General features: G+C 48.9%; 1 protein-coding gene across 5 annotated transcripts in view; it reads left to right on the forward strand.

Annotated features, from left to right (window-relative positions):
* Positions 1-19,439, forward strand: part of SAMD4A (sterile alpha motif domain containing 4A) — a 231,975-nt gene that overhangs the window by 192,401 nt on the left and 20,135 nt on the right. For all 5 annotated transcript variants that reach the window (XM_032251116.1, XM_032251119.1, XM_032251118.1 and 2 more), the window contains 3 exons: positions 5,962-6,295; positions 9,894-9,979; positions 15,471-15,589. In XM_032251116.1, coding sequence (XP_032107007.1) covers positions 5,962-6,295; positions 9,894-9,979; positions 15,471-15,589 — 539 coding nt within the window. The remainder of the gene's footprint in view (positions 1-5,961; positions 6,296-9,893; positions 9,980-15,470; positions 15,590-19,439) is intronic.

Consider the following 19,439-nt stretch of genomic DNA (forward strand, 5'->3'; position numbering starts at 1 on the left):
CAGCCGGGTAGCAAGGGTGACCCTGACATGCCATTGACAAGTTAGTGACGTTTTCTGTGTCCCAGATTTTGCACCTAGAATAATATTGACTCCCTGTTCACTGGAATGGGAAAGTAAAAAAGATGCCACATGCAGAGCGAAGTGTGATGGCAGCCAGTGGTCAAGTGGAAAGACATTGTGAGTTTATCGAGTCTGACTTCTGTGAGAGAGGAGCGCTTATGTGTGTCAGATGACTGGGTTGAGCTTGCAGCAGAACACCCAAATGTTTGGACATCCTGTGTGTTGAGTGTCCCTGCATGAGCTGATGAGAGGGGGTGGGAAGGAATCTCAGGCATCCACTGAGGACTCAGCCTCTGGCCCTCCTGTCTCTTCTCTGGAACCCCTACCTCTCCTGCTTTGTAAGGGAGTGGGTTGTTTGTAACCCGTTACCACTGACGACACCAGTGGCAGACTCAAATCAGCTGTTTCTCAGGCATTTCCAGACACCGCTGGGCTGACGGTGCTGTTGGAAAAAAAGTGATCTGCCCTTGCCTGCCTCCCATATTCTTACCTCACATAGATTTCTAAGGAGATAGCTGGGGCCCCGCCCATAGTTAGTTCATAATTGGTGGTGGCCCTCTGAGCTCTATGTCCAGAACTCTTTTGTTCAGTTACTGAACCCTTATTAAGCAGCTGCCTGGGACTCAATTTGCCCCATCCACTGGAGGTTAACTGTGAGTCATACATGGTTCCCGCCCTAGGGAGCTGGGGACGTGCATTGGGACAGTTAGACATGGCACCATATGATCTCACAACCCAGTCTGGTCAGTGTCACCACAGCAGGTGGGGGAATCTGCCTGAGGTGACATAGACTGCTGTGCAGTGATGAGGTGGGAAGGCTTCAGAGGAGCCGGATGCAGGCTGGGAAACTCACTAGGAAACTATAGAAAGTCTTGATGGGACCTTGAACCAAAATAGAGGCAGTCAGGATGGGGGAGGAGGACAGAGATCGTTTAGGGGGACTCTAGTGATTGTGGCGAGGCATCTGTTTGAGTGTCACAGCATTCGGGGACAGAAAAGATAGGAGTGGGTGTGGGAAATGGAGGTCCTTTTGAAGGGTTGAGTTTGAGATGCCTGTGGGACACCCAAGTGGAAATGGCAAGTCAGTGGCCAGAAGAGCAGGTCTAGGGTCCAGGAGCCCGACAAGGTTTGAAAGGCCCAGTTGTGTATCGTCTGAGTGTAACTGGTAGTAGGTACTCCCGGAAGTGCGTGTCAAGTGTCAAGAGTGTGGATAGGCCTTGAGGAGCACCATAAGATGTGGAGGGGCTGACCATTAATACAGGCTATGCTCGCAGAAGGCTGGGAGTGTTCGAAGGAAGGAATCCCGCCAGGTGACATGGAAGCATCACGTACAATGGAGACATAACACTGTCTCCTGAAATTGGCCCTCAGCAGGTCACTATTCCAAGATGACAAGAGTTTCAGGGGAATGGGAGGAGACAGACACAGAAGCCCATGAGCCAGGTGGTGTGAATGGGTGAGGGGCCATGGGTACAGAATTGTAGACTTCTCAGGATAGGTGGTAGGAAAGGAGAATTAGAATGGCCACTGGAGCAGATGTTTCGATATTTATCTTGAGTAATGAAAAGTAATGAAAATGTTTCCACGTGCTTTTATTCATCATCCTTCCTTTACAGCTCACTCTCAAACTGTGAAGCTGAGCCGTTTGGTCCCTGGCATGGAGAAAGGAAATAGACGCACACTCACACGTTCACCCCCTTCTGTTTATTACCGCTTACAGGAGGAGAGCATGTTTCTCTGTAAGCCTGTGCCTTTTCTTCAAACACATCCAGATCTTGTCCTCTTGGGTTCAGATCGGAGTCCCCAATTCTATCAACTACTACAGAGAAACAGCAGATAATATTAAATGCTAAATATTTCTGGAGTAATAATGCCTTATACTAGTAAGGTGCACTGTATACTTTTTAAAAATGTTTCACCCCTATTGGTGGATTTGGCCCTTAGAGCAAACTTCCGAAGGTAATCAGGAAAGCGGCTAGTATCCAATTTTAAGAAAAAGAAACTTAAGTGGGTCCAAACTCTTTAGCAAGTTGTTTGCTAAGGACTTGGAAAAGCTCTTCAGCTTCGTCTGTGGCCACCCTGAGCCCTGCTTGGCCACATACAGTGTCCTGTCATCCTTTGTTTCTCCTTTCCTGAAACATGCAGTGGTGGTCAGGGGTCCCTCTTACGTGTTCCCACAGCTCCCTGCCCTGATGCCCATCATACCATGTGGATCCCAGAAACTGCAAGCACCTTAGAGCAAAGATTGTGACGTGTTTTTGAACCCCAGTGTGTAGCAGTCCCTGGTTGATGACAGCGCAGGTTGATGCACTCTCATGATGGGTGTATGAGAGAAGGAGAGAAAGAATGGATGCACTAGATATAGGAGTCCTGTCTGTTATGTGAGAATGCCAATTCTCTTACACAAAGGGAAGGACGGAGCTAGAGACACATCGCATGAGTGTTGGCGACACTTTGGCTGCTCAAATCTCTCTTTTCCAAATGGGTTGCAGCTGGTTGTTGTCATGTGCCCAGGAAAGGCACTGGAACCAGCCTTCCTCCAAGACCCAAGTAGCCACACCAGGGCTGGTATAAGCCAGAAAGTCATTTCCTTCCCGCTTCTCTACTGAGTGATGGCTGTGGTCAATGGTGGACCCGACTTCCCGCTGTCTGCTCTCAAAGGAGCTCCTGGGCTTTGTAACAGCATGTTGGTTAATGAACAACTTCACTGTGGCTATTGGTGTTTATCATGTGGGATTATATTTTCGGTATGAAGGACCAGCAAAGAGTTGGGTGGATTCCCAATTTTTTTTTTGTCAATGTGGAGAATTAATTCTCACAGTTAGTCAAAGGTGCTACATTGATTTGCATTCCAGCCATTTCCCTGTTTCTTTCTCAATTTGGGCACTCTGTTTTGAGTTCAGGAATTCATTTTTAGGTGTCAGGAACACGACCTGTTGGTCACAGTGCCGTACTAGTGATGCCGGCGTGAGCAGGGGATGGGCCAACTGGTTGTAAGCCAAGTGTTATCTTTGAGACATGGCTTGATGTTTATGAGGGGAGAAAAAAACACAAAATTCCACGTGATTCCTGGGAAGCTATATTTTATAGGAAGTATCCAATATTATTCACTATGTCTGGTTTCTTTTTTTATTTTTATTTTTTTGGTGTGGTTGCCTCCAGTAGAAGAATCAGAAAAGATTTGAATGGGTCATGTATATGTTTCCTGTTTGAAGGCTCTTCCCATAACCAAAATCTCCTCCCACCACTAGCTGGAGAAACCTTCTGGCCATGTGACAAGAGCAGGCAGGGGTTTGGTGCGATTGACAGAGTGTCCCAAGCATGCATTTGCTCATCCCATTGACAGCAGCTGCATAGGATGGCCTGGCAGGGATACATGTGATCACCCCAGCTTGGCTTTCCTAGCCCCTCTTCATAGGGAAGCCTCGTCCCTCTCTTGACCCTTACCTTCCTTAGTCTCCTTAGTCAGGGGCTGGACAAGGAAGTCAGTGTCCCCCACAACCCAGGGGCTGGTTGGATGGTTGAAAGGACCCCGACGAAGGGTCCAGGGGTCCCCTCCTCAGCACAAAATCCCATCAGAAAAGGTGGTAGGTGCTCCCCTGGTATAGGTCAGCTAGCTCACCTCCCTGTGCCTGTCCTGGCCACATCAACAGGTCAAATCAAGGAAGCAGGTTGCATGGTAGTGTCTAGATGCTGGGAAATGGCTGGGCTTACTGCGGCAGCAAGGAAACCGGGAGTGATCGGGGCACACCTGACTCCTGCGTAGACATCTGCCATGTGTGGAAGGAAGGTGGCAGATGCAGAAACTCTCCTCTTTAAGAGAAAAAAGGACTTTCTCCCCTAAAATAATCTGGACAGTGGCCCTGGCCAGGTTTGAGAGACAATTCTGGTAGCTAATTAAATTTTCACTTCCTTCATAAACCCTTCGTGCCAAGTAGGCTAAGGCATAATCCAGGCTCCACTTCCCACCCCTTCCTGCCAAACAAAGCAGGTTCCTGCCAGTGACAGGGTGTGGCTGTTGGTGTTCTCACTGCCCACAGTTGAAACACAGTTGAAATACACACGTCCAAGGTTGCCGTCCTCAGCTTTCCTTTTTCTGATCTATTGATTGGAAAGGTTCGGGTGCAGAAATGATCATATTTCGTATGTTTGCATTCCCTGACACCATCAAGCAAGTGTTCTTGGTAAGAGAGGACCCAGGAATGGATTGGATACTCACACATCAGGCTTTTTTAAATGCCCTTGCTATTCTGAGCTCTCAGAAAATCAAATATTTCAGCCCAGGCGCGGTGGCTCATGCCTTTAATCCCACCACTTAGGGAAGCCGAGGCCGGTGGATCACCTGCCGTCAGGAGCTCCAGACTGGCCTGGCCAACATAGTGAAACCCCATCTCTACTAAAAATACAAAATTAGCTGAGCATAGTGGCACATACTGTAATCCCAGCTATTCAGAAGGCTGAGGCAGGAGAATCGCTCGAACCTGGGAGGCAGAGGTTGCAGTGAGCCAAGATCGTGTCACTGCATTCCACTCTGGGCAACAGGAAGACTCTATCTCAAAAAAAAATAATAAAAGAAATAATGCTTTGTTAGCAATCGGGGCCCGAATTGTCTATATCCTTTCCGGGTCCTAGGAAGACCTTTATGTGCACAAACACAGGGAAGCAGCTTTGTTGCAGAGGGCCCACCCCACCCACCATGCCACCCAGGGCCCCAGGCCCCCGAGCCCCAGCCACACTCCCAGCCACAAGCATTTGGGCCTCTGCGAGCATCTAGCACAGAGAGAAATATCTATCAGAATCAACTTTTTTTTCCTTTTTTTAATAAGTATTGCCTGGTATATCAAACCAAATGTGCAGAATGATCCAATTTTACTATACAACACATAAAGACATACATATATAATATTAGAGTCTATACATATTCCTCTCCAGAATGATCCTTGTAAAACTTGTCACTGCCTTGTTCGAAACCTTCCCTGGTTTCCCATCTTAGACTAGATTCCAGCATCTCTGCCCTGGCCTGAGGCCTCCAGGCGCAGGCTCAGGTGGCTGACAGGACACCATTGCCCGCCTGCTACATCACAGGCCTCCTTGCTGTTCCTGACTCCCACTTTAGAGCCTGTGCCCTCCACCTGTAGCGTTCCTCCCCAGGATCCTCGTGCCCATGCTTATTTGGGTCCCTGTACCAATGTCACCCTCTCCAGGAGTGTCCCCCTCACGGCAGCCCCAGCCCGTAACACAGCCCCTGGCATGATATAGTTACCTGATGGCCGGTGTCAACTCCCTGGGGAACCCTAAAGGCAATGAGGCAGCTACTATGTGGTCATTTTGTACACAGGGAAACTGAGGCACAAAGTGGTTAAGGCCTTTGCCCAGAGTCACTTGGGAGTGCAAGAATTCAGACTCCAGCCTCTGACCCAGAGTCTCTGCTCTTAATCACTACCCTGTGCTTCCTGTGCCATGGGCTGAGTGAAGGTGTGTGTGAACGGGCTGTTTCATCCAAAACAAAGCATGCACGGGACACAAAGCCACCATGTGACTCAACTTTGTTGTACAACTTCTAAAATGTGTGACTGTAAAATGTATAACTACATTTTACGGAAATACACCAAGGAAGCCAGAAAAGGAAATGTACCAAATTGCTGTAGTGGTCATCTCTAGATAGTGGGATTTTCCAGAGGTGTGTATTTCCTCTCTATACCTGTCTGTATTTTCCAAGTCTTCTACCTGGGCCAATATCAGAATGATAAAATGAAAGTGGTCCCTCTTCCCAAAAACATTCTGATGCGGGTACCAGCAGCCCCGAATCCTGTAAGAGGTCAGGGCAGGGGAGGGCAGGCACAGAGGTGGACGACCCTTCTTCCTGAGCCTAACGGAGGTCTTCCTGCTGTCACCGTCCAGGACATCATCGAGGGGGGCAGCCTGCGTATCCCGCTCCAGGAGCTGCACCAGATGATCCTGACTCCCATCAAGGCCTACACCTCCCCGAGCACCACCCCGGAGGCTCGCCGCCGGGAGCCCCAGGCCCCGCACCAGTCCTCACTGATGGGCTCCGAGAGCCAGAGCCCCGACTGCAAAGATGGGGCCACAGCCACCGGCGCCACGGCCACCCCCTCGGCTGGTGCCAGTGGCGGGCTCCAGCCGCACCAGCTGAGCAGCTGCGACGGGGAGCTGGCCGTCGCCCCCCTGCCGGAGGGGGACCTCCCCGGGCAGTTCACACGCGTCATGGGGAAAGGTAGAGCCCGATTCACCTATTTCTTTTTTTCTTCCCCGATACCACTAACCAGAGCGACAGTCTCCTGAGGGCTTCCCTGGGTGCGGGATAAATTCCCTGTCCAAGTAGACATCATTAGCTGCATTTTACAGATAAGGAAAGTGCAGCTCAGAGAGGTTAAGCCTTTGGGTTTGAACTGCAAACACTGTGACCCGCCGAGACCTCCTCTTAACCCTGGCTCCTTTCTCTCGAACTCCCTCAGACCAGGGGATGCCAGCCCTTTTATTACAGTGCTCATTATTGGACCCTTGTGGGAAGAAGGTGGGAAGGAGTCTGAAAAAAGATGATTTCAGGAACAAACCACTCACTCAGCTTCTCACTCTCTCCCTAAAGCAAAAGTGGCAGAAAATGAGTGACAAGCTGAAGGGGCACAGATGGCCTTTAGCCAGAGCCAAAGATCTCCCTGTGTGGAAGGATGCCAGCCTTGGCAGTGGCCTGTCCTCACCACTGAAAGTGCTCTCAGATGCGGCCATGGTTTGGAGAATTCCTGGCATAGAACTGTTTTGTTCACTTTCTCCCGTGTCTGCGTTTATATTCTCTCTTCAGAGCTGGCCTGCCATGCGAAATGCTCTAGTACAAATGGCCTGTGTTTGTTTAGCTTTTGCTCTGTGGCAGACACAGTTCTCTGTGCTTTACCTATAGAGCTTACTTAGTCCCCAAGTTACTCCAGTTTACAGAGGAAGAAACTGAGGGATGCAGGCTAATTAGGTCACCTGAGCTTACACAGCTGATGGCAGGGCTGGAATTTGAACCCTGCAGTCTCTCCATCACCCACATGTGCCTTCTTATCAGCTCAAGATAGAACAAGGTTAAGTTTCATGTGATGGTGATAAAATCCAAACCTAAAGAGTCACGAGTCATCTGGCCCCTTCCTGTTACCTCCACAGCCCTTACCACCTCCATTCTACACTCCAGACTTTCTATCTTTGAGTTCTCAAAACTTTGCATATTTTCTTGGCTTCTGAGCGTTTGTGCATACCTCCCGTCTGCTTAGAACCTAGGCCCCTACTAGTTGATACAAAGCCTTCATGTGAATTACAAGATGGCGCTCTGTCTGGGTTGACACAGCACTGCTAGTACTCACCTTGGCATGCACTTGTGCAGTGCACAGCCTGCACATCCACATGTGACAGCCTTGCCTAGAACACTCTTGCCCTCACCCCATTCCCTTCACCTGGGTTATGCCTCCTCCTCCTCCAGGTCTTACCTAAGTCCTCATATGCTCCAGGAAGCCTGCTGATCCACTGGGCCAGGAGAGGTACCCCTTCTCACCTGCCCCATGTCCCCCTTTCCTTTCCTTGTCTTAGCCCAGTTCACACTGGATCATAATTGTCTGTCTGCTTGACTGTATCTTCATTAGTCTGCAGCGCTGTCACACCAGTTTTACTAGCCACTCAGTGCCCTGCTTGTGGCACAGTGCTTATAGTAGATGCCTCATAAGTAGGTGGTACAAAAATGAGGGATGACACCAGTATCTAAAGTTAGGCCTTCCCACAGTCCCTCCAAGCATACATGCTGGGTGCACACTTGTCAAGGAGGGTAGAATCCACAGCCTGGTCCTTTGGGTAAGAGCGGCCCTTTCCACCCAGGCTACCCTCTGCCCTTTGGGGGGCAGACCCTTATTTCCACATCCTTGAAAATGTCCACCATTAGAATAATTTATGCTTGATTGAGCGTCTTACAAGACATCTTGATTATTTTTTAACGTGGTAATGCCACCACTTTTCCTTTGGAAGGGGAAAACCATTTTTTCTCTGTTATTGTCCAATATTTCAGACTGTTTTAAAAAACCAAGTTTGCAGTAAGAACAACCCCCACCCCTCCACCACCCACCTTAAGGCTTGTCCTAAAAAAAGACTTAAATTCATAGTAATCTGGTTGAGGAGATGACTCACAGCTTCCCTTGGAGCTTGATGGCCAGGGTGGGCCCTCACGCTCCCCCACCCACCACTTAGCTGTGTTGGATTAGAACAGATTTCCCCGGGTGAAGACACAGCTCTGCCAAGCCCAAGTGGAGGAGCTACTGAACACGCGGTGCATCGCCCTCCTTCCCACGAGACCCACACTGCTGTGGCACTGCGTCTTCATAGTCTACGTTAAAGGAAATTGTAACCCCATTCACACTCAACATACACAATTCAGACTCACAAACTGGTGGGAAGTGAAAAACCCCAAACCCACCCCACACCCCAATCCCTGCCATCCTCATTCCCAGGGATAGTCACTGTTAAGTTTGGGGATATCCTTTCAGAAACTTCATCATCACACGTAAGCACATGCATATTCACGTTTACACACACGCAGGCCTTATTTACATTCTTTTCTACAGGTTGGTGGGTTGTTAAAAAATACTATAGCCTGGCACAGTGGCTTATGCCTATAATCCTGGCCCTTTGGGAGGCTGAAGGGGGTTGCTTGAGCCCAGGAGTTCCAGACCAGTCTGGGCAACATAATGAGACCCTGTCTCTCAAAAACAAAGCATCAAATTTAAATTTAAAAAGTATTACATACTTAACAGTATTTCAGTCAACACAAATAGCACATCTCATTTTTTAAAGGTGGCATACTAGTCCACTGTATGCATAAACTGTAATTTATTTAACCAAGTCTCGATTGTGGCAGTGAGGTGGTTTGCAAGTTTTTGTTATTACAAACAATGCTATGCTGAAAGTCTACGTGCAAAGCCAAGAAATAAATGGGATTGTGTGACCGATTGCCCATGCAGGGTTAGGGACAGAGGAATCAAGTATGATGCCAGGTTTCAAGCTTGGTCTCCTTGAGTGTCAGACATTCTTACACTCTGGCCGACTCCCTTTGTCCACCCATCTCCACTGTGGCCCTGTAAACACGACCATGAAATTCGGGGCCTCGTCCCCTCTGAATGGGCCACACTAACATGGCCATGAGAAACCCAGCGCGTGTGTGTACTCCACCCGTAGACAAACTCTGCTCCATCCTAATTAGCACTGACTTGAGTGTGTAGGTGAGCCTGAGCCTGTGTGTGCATGAATGTGCATATCACTCTGAGAAAGCAACCCTCTGAGGAGTGAGTAGCAGGCCTCCTGCACATGTGCACACCCACATACCTCCCCGTCTGCAGGAGGTGCCAGCTCGTTCCTCCAAACACAAACGCCACTGCCTCTGCACCTGGCGAGGGGTGTGCACTCATTCATAAAATCATGGAGGCTGCTCTCTCTGACAGTGTCGGGGGCTTGGATGCTTTTGAAGCCCCTCACAGCCACTTTCAAAGACCGAGCTCAGGATGCTACTGTTCTCTGCTGTGTTCTTCCTCTCACCAAGTGCCTTATTGCAGAAAGCTTCACATAGAATGGCATGACTGGAAATAATCCAAGGGGCGTCTCAAGGCAAGGGCTCCCATGGTGACCGAACCTTTAAGTTCCATGGAATGAGGAGCTCTTGGTCTTTTTTCTGAGCCTTACATAAAGCTGCAGACACACATGCCTCTCAGAGTGTTGCTCCTGAAGGCAGATGAGAGGCAGGTCCCAGAGATTAGAAAGGGGTGCATTTTTCTAATTCATCTTTTCTTTTTCATTCACAGTGTGCACACAGCTCTTGGTCTCCAGACCTGATGAGGAAAATATAAGTTCCTATTTACAGCTCATAGACAAGTGTCTAATTCATGAGGTGAGTAGTGACGGGTTTTACAAAACCAGTTTGTTTTGGTTTGGTTTGGTTTTTTTGCTTAGAAATGGTTCTCAGTTTCTATGATGTGATCATTTTAGTCTCCAATAGCTTGTTTTTGAGTGGTGGACAGTTATTAATAGTGTTGGGCAGAACTAGGCTATGACAGCCTCAAACCCAAACACAGCTTGAACGTTACTTTGGTGTCCAAAGATTTGCCCAGACGGAGCAATCTGATGTGCAGAGAACACCTGTGACGCCTTCTGGCTGCAGAAGCAGTCCCGGGTGACCAAGCCTCGGAGGAGACAACACCGAGCCCTGCTGCCTCGCCCTGGGCATTTTCAAGTCTTCTTAAAATCTTGTGTTGAACTCTTGCCTTTTAGCTCAGGGAACTGGAGAGAGGAAGGGAGAAGGTGAGCACATGAAAGAATTAAGGAATGTGTATGTGTGTGTGTTTAGCCGTGCGATTGTTGCAGGGATCGTATTCGCTGTATATCCTGTAGGAGGAGGCCTGAGGCAGGCTGCAGGCGAGCCTCCTGGACTCTCAGGCACAGTCGTCCTATACAGAGCAAGGAAGACACCTGGGCATGGTGGGACTGGGCAGCTGTCTGCACTGGTGGCTCTCCCTGAGGGGCATGTTGGGAGAAGGCATCTCAGACCTAAAACTTCAGTGACCCCTTGGGGACCCCTCCCTCCCCACAAAGAGTTACGGAGACAAGCTGTAGACTACAGAAAACTTGGGACCAGATAAACCTAGGACAGTGAAGACTTTTTGTAGGATCTTGATGTGAGAATAAGATGGCAAAGGGGGCGGTGGCTTATGCCTGTAATCCCAACACTTTGGGGGGCTGAGGTGGGAGGATCACTTGAAGTCACAAGCTTGAGATGAGCCTGGGCAACATAGCAAGACCCTGTCACTACAAAAAAAAAAAAAAAATAGCCAGGTGTGGTGGTGCACACCTGTAGTCCCAGGTACTTGGGAGGCTGAGGTGGGAGGACAGCTTGAGCCCAGGTGGCCAAGGCCACAGTGAGCTGTGATCATATCACGGCACCTCAGCCACAGCGACAGAATGAGACTCATGTCAGGGGCGAAAAAAAGACAGTAAAGGCCCCAGGCCTCCTTGCCGTTGCTGCACTGGGAGCCAGTACCCCAGAAGTCTGGTGGGCTCCAGTGACGGGAGGTACCCAGTGCAGCCAGGCCCCTTCTCCACTTCCCTCTCGTGTCCTCACCCTCCCAGCTGCCCATGGGGCCTCGGCTGCTGAAGGTCTCATTCGGTCTCAGGGCCCTCCACTGCTACCCACACTTCACATACAAGGCACAGTCCCCTCTGGGGTTTCATCCAGCTCCCCCTTCCCCACTTCCCCAAATCCTCATTTTTGCAGTTTCTCCTCTTGGTCACATGAATTCTTATGTGCCCAAGCAGCTCTCGCCAAAGCTGTTAGTGTGACAACAGTGACCAGCTGCTTAGGTTGGGGGCTCAGGCACGCCACCCTCTGAAATGTCCAACTATACCAAAGGACTAGACTTCTCACTGGAAAATAATTTCTTCCTTCTCTAATGGCTTCCCTAGAGAACCCAGGCACAGTCTAAAGCTTGTCCTGCAGGCTGATTCGTGTCTTTGTCTCAAGGACAAGGCTGCCTCCCCACAAGCCTTGACTAATCCTTTCCTATTTCCAGTCCTGACACGGGACTCGTTTTGGCCGGGAAAAAGCCACAAAGGAAGAGAAGGCAAGAACACAGTGAAGAACGTTATAACTCATTCATTCCATAGATCCTGACGGAGCACCTGGGCCCTGTCCCCAATTAGGCAGGTTATAGTAATGGGAGAATGGGTGAGATGGAAAGAAACAGGCCATCACAGCCATGATGAGAACGCCTCTGATAAGGTCATCCCCTGGAGCCAGAACAGGGCATTTCCGTGGAGGAACCCTCTCCACACTGAGACCTGAAAGGCAAGCAGGGGTCTTGGTGATAGAGACTCAGATCGTAAGGAGGCAGAAGACAGCGGTGTCTGCAGGGCTCTGTGTTTTGTTGGGAAGTAGGACATTTGTGGGTGGGCTGGGGCAGTCAGAATCGGGAAGATTTCAACTTCTGATTAAAGCAAACCAGAGCTCTGCTTCCTCTCCCACACCCACTCTCAGCATTGATACTGGAGGACAAGGCACCGTCCACCTTGCCTCAAGACAGCTGAGCCCATGAGATAGAAATAATGAGTCCTCCAGCTGCCTGTGCCACACAGTCCTCATTGTCCCTAATTGTCCCTCACCAGGCCTGAAACTTTGGCCTGATGCTTCTTGCTTTCCTGCCATCTTGCGTGTCCTCCCTGGGTACCCTGGCTCTGGTTTTGTTTTTTCCCCTTTACCCCTGTGCCGCCCCAAGTGACAAAGATGCACTGGGTGGTCTCATCTCCTCTGATTGCCCAGAGGGGCCTCTCGTGACTGCGGGTCCCAGGCAGGCAGAAGCTGGCGAGGTGTCTGCGTGCTAAGTTCATGTCAGGATGGAGGGGACTGCGTGCTGCTTTGGAAGGGAAAATGTTGTTCAGGGCTTTTTATGATTTTAGTTTGAGAGAGAGGAAAAGCGTCTGAATAATTTTCCGCAGCGCCGGTTATTCTATGTGGGCAGCACACGCCCTGCCTGTGAGGCCCGTGGAGGCACACAGCCTCCATCCTGGAAGACGGTTCGCCCGGGCACAGGGAGACAGGACGCTCTTTCACAGTCTGGACACGATGTTCCTTAGCTGGCTGGGAGCAGGGAAGGTATTGACTGAGCCAGGACACCTCCCTTCCTCCCTGGGATGGAGGGACCGAGTCCCCAGAGTCATGAAAGGAAGGATAGGAAAGTTCTGAATTTTGCTTCTGAGACCAGTCACTTTGACTCCTGAATTATCCCAGGCCTCTGGGCACTTCACTGTGTCTTGAGGTGGCTCCGGAAAGGTGGGCTCTTGCCTCTCTATGAGCCTTCTCATCCAGCCACATACACTGGGACACCATAGCCATCTTCTTCCAGACAGATGCACTGGTCTGGGCTTGAGGGGGCCAGGACTCTGGAATGGTGACTCGGGTGCCTGGCCAGTTGCCGGGCATGAAGCCCCTTCCCTTCCCCTCCAGGCCTCTCAGGAAGCTGCTCCCCAGTCCAGCCTGAGGCTGCCAGTGAAGGAGGCTGCGGTGAGATATTGGGCATCATAGCCAGTGCGGATCCCCCAAAACTGAGCACTCCCCTGTCAGCCAGGAACCAGTATTCAGTGACCCATGGAGGCAGCCACGGCCTAGTGCCACACCTCCCAGCTGAGAACTGGGCCCCGCTCTCACTCAGCTCCTCTGCTAAGGGGCTGGCTCCCACCTGCAGCCCTGAAGGAAAGGAGCCAGCTGCCCACTGAGGTACTCAGGGAATGAGCTCACCTCCCCGTGGAGGTGTCAACATTCCCACCTTCTTGGATGCTGCTTGCCACCCTGGAAGATGTCATGTCTGTACTGTCTTAGGAAGCACATCCATGAAATGAGCCACTTACTCCCTTGCCACTTGGAAACTCAGGCCAATTGTCCTTCAGGCTGGCTCCAGACCAGCTGACTATTGTAGTTCAGAGACCTTGAAGTCATTTGCTGTGTGCCATTGTTGGAGCTCGGGGTCACTGTTGAATACCTAATGTGATGAACAGTCGTATACCACCACCAAACGGCCCGTCTGTGCAATCCGAAACAAAACCCCAGTGTGACGTCTTCAAGTGGCATCTATTGAACGAAGAGTGAGGCACATTCCAGGTATTCTAAGTGCTTTTCATGTGTTACTTCATTCTCACAACATCCTTTTGAGGGAGATATCATCATCCTCAGTTTCTAGAAGGTACTGAGTCTTGGGCAGAGGGACGGGCATAAAGGCGTGGAGGGATTCAAGTCCTGCCCGTTGGCATCCAGAGCCTTCCTCTGGCCCACACCTCTCCTCCCCATGTCATCCTGACCAGCATGCCCACATCTTGTGTCCTGAACAAGCCAGTCAGAAGCAGAAATTATCCCCTCCATGTTAGTCCAGCAGAAACACCTGCCTTTTGCCCAGTGGCCTTTTGCCTTTTGTCCCACGTAGCGGGACATGCAGGGAGCATCCGTGACCAGTGAGAAGGACTGTAGAGGACAGCCACATCCTCACTTCCTGGCCCTCCCTGATGCATATTCTTAGTGGCATCTGGCTAAGGTCACCCTGGAAGAGGGGTTTATAAGTCCTCGATGACGTTTCTGCCACAGGATTAACATCCTGCTTCTGTCCACGGAGCTCTCCTGGTATTTAGGTCCTTAAAGATGAAGCATCATGGGAAAAAAATTGAGTTATTACTTTTTTTTCCTCCATTTAAGGGATCTGTTTACTTTATGGAAACTAGTCATTTAGTCTGTTGCTAATATTTTACTGCTACTTAAAGGAATTCATGCCTTATTGACAAACCTACTTGAGAATTTTCTCTCCATCCTTGTTATTGCAAATCAGTCAAGTCGCCTGGATTTCCCATGGCACGTGTGCTGAGTTACAGTTGGAGGGGATCCATATGTGACGTGGGCCCTCACCGGCTAGAACACCTCATGCTCATGCTCTGCCTGCAGCAGAATTACCAGGGCACTTGCTACAAACACAAACTCTCTAGACACCCCTTCAGATCTAGTAAATCAGGCTCTGGACATGTGGAAGGGGGCCGGGGTAACTGAACTTTGACTGTCCCCTTGGGTGATTCTGATATATCATGAATCTGAGAGTCCCTGCCATGGAGACTCCTAACCCACGTAAAGTCATTTCCTAGTCTGTGGCGAGCACAAAGGCTAAACATAACAGGAAATATAACATAGGTAAGAATTTGTTACAGGGTAATAGGCAAAACACACACACCAGTTTTACTAGAAAAGACCTGAGAAGCCATCAGACCTACCTATTTTCCTAAACTTTAGAGAAGGTTTAAGTCAGGACTGGCACACTGGGATTTTTTAAGTCAAGGGACCCATTAATTGGAGATATCTCAGCAAAGCCCTGAAACACAGAGAATATAGTCCATTCTCTGACACCCTGCAGACCACTCTAGGGTGACGACACACCATCAAGCAGATTGATTTTTGGAGTGGTTGAGAATTTTCATTGACTATGAAAATGCAGGGGGCCCGCAAAAGCCAGAATACTCAACAATCAATTTTGCAATTCATTCTTTGTTAACAAATAGAGTCTGGAATGGAGTCAGGAGGGAGGGGGAAGCTGGGTACGGATCTGCCAGAAATGTAACCAAAAATAAGGGCTGTCAACAGCTTGATGCACGTATCTTACCAAGCACCACCAACGCCAGATAACTTCAATTTTCAGAATAGGCAGCTCCCAAATTAGACTGACTACTGTTTGGACCAGGTTGGAAACAGGTGAAGCAGCAGCAACGGCAGAGACTCCAATGTTTTCCTTTATTAATTGCATGTTTCTCCCTCTAATGCCAGGCTGCGTCACCCATTTACAAGTCCCTGTTTGTTTTTGCAGGCATTTACAGAGACACAGAAAAAAAGACTGTTGTCATGGAAACAGCAGGTGCAGAAGCTCTTTCGGTCTTTCCCTCGGAAAACCCTTCTAGACATATCAGGATATCGACAGCAAAGAAAGTATGTTGGGATTTCATTCTTTGTAATGCATGGTGGTTCCCCTGGCACCTCGGTGCCTACCTCAGTTCCTGGGGCTGAAATATGGCAGGGCACCATTCCTTGTTCACAAAGAGGCCCTGTGGCAAGTTCCAAATCCGTGGCTTCCCCAGGTGGGGTTGGGAAGAGGCTGTGAAAGCCAGCAGTCCCAGAGGAAGAGCTGAATGTGAGCTTTTGTAACTTAATTTGCATTGTCAAAATGATGGTAACGGTCCGGATGGGTATCAGACGGGCGAGTGGGTATGATTTAATGAATGCAGGAAAACACAGGATGGCTCACCCACAAAAGGGGGATCTGAAAGGACAAAAATGGGTTGTTCTATCTGCACCTTAAGTGGTAGTGTAATTTTTTTTCCTCCCTTCTAGCTGTAGACAAGCTAATTATAGTCAGTGGCAGGGTGAAGAGCCCAGCGCTAGGCTATTTTGGTCTGCAGTCTCATAGTGGAGCAGTACAATTCTTGATTTTTTTCATAGTACTTCAGCTTCTTGCATATAGTTAAAAATAAGCCTGGTTGTGCTTTAGAACCCATTACCTTAATATAGTTTTAAACGGAGGAATCCAATTGCATATTAAAGATGAACTGGAGTGATAATTTGCAGGAGAAATTAAGGGTAGAGCAAGGGTTGAGTTAAGCCTTAAACAATGATAGGAAATTGTTGGGACATAAGGGAATGAGAATGTAAACATCCTGAAAAATTAACATTCTATTTTACGTTTTTAAAACATGAGCAGATAATTTCTGCACTTGCACCTGAGTGGTTCTGAATTCATTTCATTTCTCGGTGCGTGTATAGCAGCTCTCTGCCTGTCGTGTTAAAATTTTGGGCATTTATTTGCATAAGTGTGCCTTAAAACATCACTGTTTCGTATTTAAGGGAGATAGGGCCAGTTGGAGTTTGTGAAAAGACTTCATGAAAGATTAATTTTAAAACCTAAGTGTGATTACATTCCAGTATGTATAACGCTTATTTATTAAACAAATATTTATTTAGCACTTACATATACCAAGTGGTATCCAAGCACTTTAAGAATATTAATACATTTAATCCTCGTGACAACCATGTGAGGTAGAGCTACTGTTAACCCCAATTTACAGACGAGTTTGTAGGCAGCAGCATAGGGGATTTGAACCAGACAGGCTGGCACCAGCTCCAGCTGCATGCTTTTAACCTTATGGAAGCCAGGCAACTCTCGTGGTCTCAGGCTGATGAGTGGAAAAGATGGTTCAGGCATAGTGACACTCTTCAGGACCAGTTCCCTAGCCCCAAGCCCTCTGGGGTTGCCAACCCTGGTGCGTTGGACTAGACTCCCTCTTTGCCCTGAGGGTTCCCGATGGCCCAGATGAAAGGCAAGGTCTTTCTCGGCCTCCTGCCCTGGGGCCTACTCCCATCCCAAGTGGCTTTTCTTAAGAGCAGCAATACTTTTCCCAGGTGAAGGGAAAAGGTTCCAGACTCCTCTTGCAACACCAGGCCCTTGAGAGACAAGTTCCAAGAGGAAGAAGGCATTCAGAGGTTGGGGCTTTCAAGCTCTTTGCTGCTCTTCCAAATGTCCCACCCTGGCCTCTGTCAGCCCTGTGCTGTCATTGGTCCACATCCAAGAGCCTTCTGGAGGTGGAGCAGGTCATGAACCTTGACCTCTCCAGGGTGTTAGTAACTAACACTTGGATTGGGCTAGCCGAGGTTTGCCAGGTTGGAATCCTAAGCGACGTCTTTTGATTCATTAGCTGTGAGTGAATCGCTTTTGGATGTTCAACTGGATGTTGCGAAAAGGCTAGAAAATGTTTTATACTCATAGGTATTTTCTCTGGGATCTTTTTGTGCTATTAATTTGCTTTGAAGACCTATTTCTCCGATAATACAAAGGTAACTGCAGCCCAGCCCCTGCTTGAATTATCACAAATCCCCAATTAATTGGTTCTTATGAATGTTACTTTATCAAAGACTTTTCATGCATTTCCACATTTCAGTGTAATGAAATCAGACTTAGAAAGATCAGGCAACAGAATGAGGAGGGAAAACTTACTTTTGTCGCTTTGTTCTCTCCCCAGAAAGCATGATGATTTCATTAAGCCTAGCAATCTTAAGTAACCCAAGCATTCACTCTGGTTGCCAGCAACGGCAACCCACCACAAAGCTAGTTCTGTAATAACCAATGAAGGGTCCCCACTTTCAGGAGAAAGATGGCCTAGCCAAATTCTCCCCCCATCACATCCTACCCTCAGCGCCCCCAACAGCCAAGTCCTAACTCTGCGAGTCCCTGGATCCCTCCTTTCTCCAGTGACTCAGTATCCCATAACAGAGTCCTCTGCCCACATTATATTGCTTATGAGTATAAAACAGTCTTGCCTTCCTGGAAGCACAAATCATTTTAGCATCACTCATTGACTCTGTATTTTGCATATGAAATAACTTTTTTTTTTAAATCCAACCAAAAAGGAAAGTAAGAAAATGCTATCCACACTAGAGAAGGAAAAATCATAGCAGAATACTGAATCATCTACCAGGTGGCCAAAATTCTGACTTCAGAACCCAAAGGACTAGTTTTCCTAGTTAACAACAACAAAACTACCTTCGGCCCTTGCCTCCCCTTCACATAGTCAGGCTGACCTTCCTCCAAAGGAGGTCTCTCATAAGTGAAATTTATTCTACCCCTCCTGGCCCCAAGTTCTTCTTTCAAACCAAAAAACTTAAGCCTTAGTAAAAATAAAAATGAAATCTTTTAAAGGGAAACATGGGAGGAAAAAAGGAAGAAAGGCCAAGATAAAGATCCCAAGAACCTGTGAGTATAATCACATTTAGATGAGCTTGTGACCAGAATCTAGAACTCTTTCCTTGGCTGCAAAAGCCTGGAAGTAGGAAGATACAAGCCCAGAGTTCTCCTTCCTGCCCCTTCTCCTGCTAGGAAATTTAGGAATTCCGGGGAGAAGAGAAACGTTTTCTGAGATCCGCACTGCTGGCTCAGTTGCCCCTCCCCCTACACACAGGCACAGCTCTCTTTCTCAGGAAATGACTGTTCTGTAGGCCCCTCTCACCCTCAACTGGTTAAACTACGTCAGCCCTGCTTCCCGGAGTCTCCCCACAGGCTTGGTAAACCTCTCCTGTGTCACTGGAAAAGTAAATCTCTTCCATCTTGTGGCCACTGGAGGTAAAGCATTTCAACTTCAACATCAGTGAATGACTAAAGCTGACTCTTCTTGGAAAGAATGTGCTGGTTCCTGAAACCCTGCCGGCTGCTGTGTAACCTCCCAGACCTGAGGCGTGTTGGAGAGGATACATTCTTGAGTGCTGAAGTCACCCAACCCAACAGGAGTGCTGGCATCTGTATGTGATGCTAGGGGCTCTGGCAGCCTCTCTGCACGGACCCAGGAGAAGCATGGCCCTGCCCTTGTTCTTACACAGCCCGCTCTGCAGGGAGGGCCTGTGGAGTGAAGGCAGCCTGTGTTCTCGACCCAGAACACTTGCAGACATCATCTCCGTCCTTAGATCACTAGCCCCATGGGTGGCTTCGGCTCTCCCGTTTGAGGATGCATCATGATGGCAGAGACTCATTGGTTCATTCATTCTCCTGCATTCCCTGTGCAGGAGCTGATGCAGGCACTGAACATGCATGAGTGATGAGGCAGACATGAGCTTACATCCCGGTGGGCCTCACAGGCTTCTCCAAGTCCGCCACGCAGACAGGCTGAGAAGGAATCAATGATAGGATAAAAGAAAGGAGCACTGGGACAGGAGTCAGACCCGGTTCCGACCCTGGCTCTGCTGTTTTCTTGCTACGTGGCCTTTCTTGCTGTGTGGCATGTGAGTGTCAAGATCT

Source organism: Sapajus apella, unplaced genomic scaffold, assembly GCF_009761245.1.
Source record: "Sapajus apella isolate SASKATOON/1434 unplaced genomic scaffold, GSC_monkey_1.0 scaffold74, whole genome shotgun sequence".
NCBI lineage: Eukaryota > Metazoa > Chordata > Mammalia > Primates > Cebidae > Sapajus > Sapajus apella.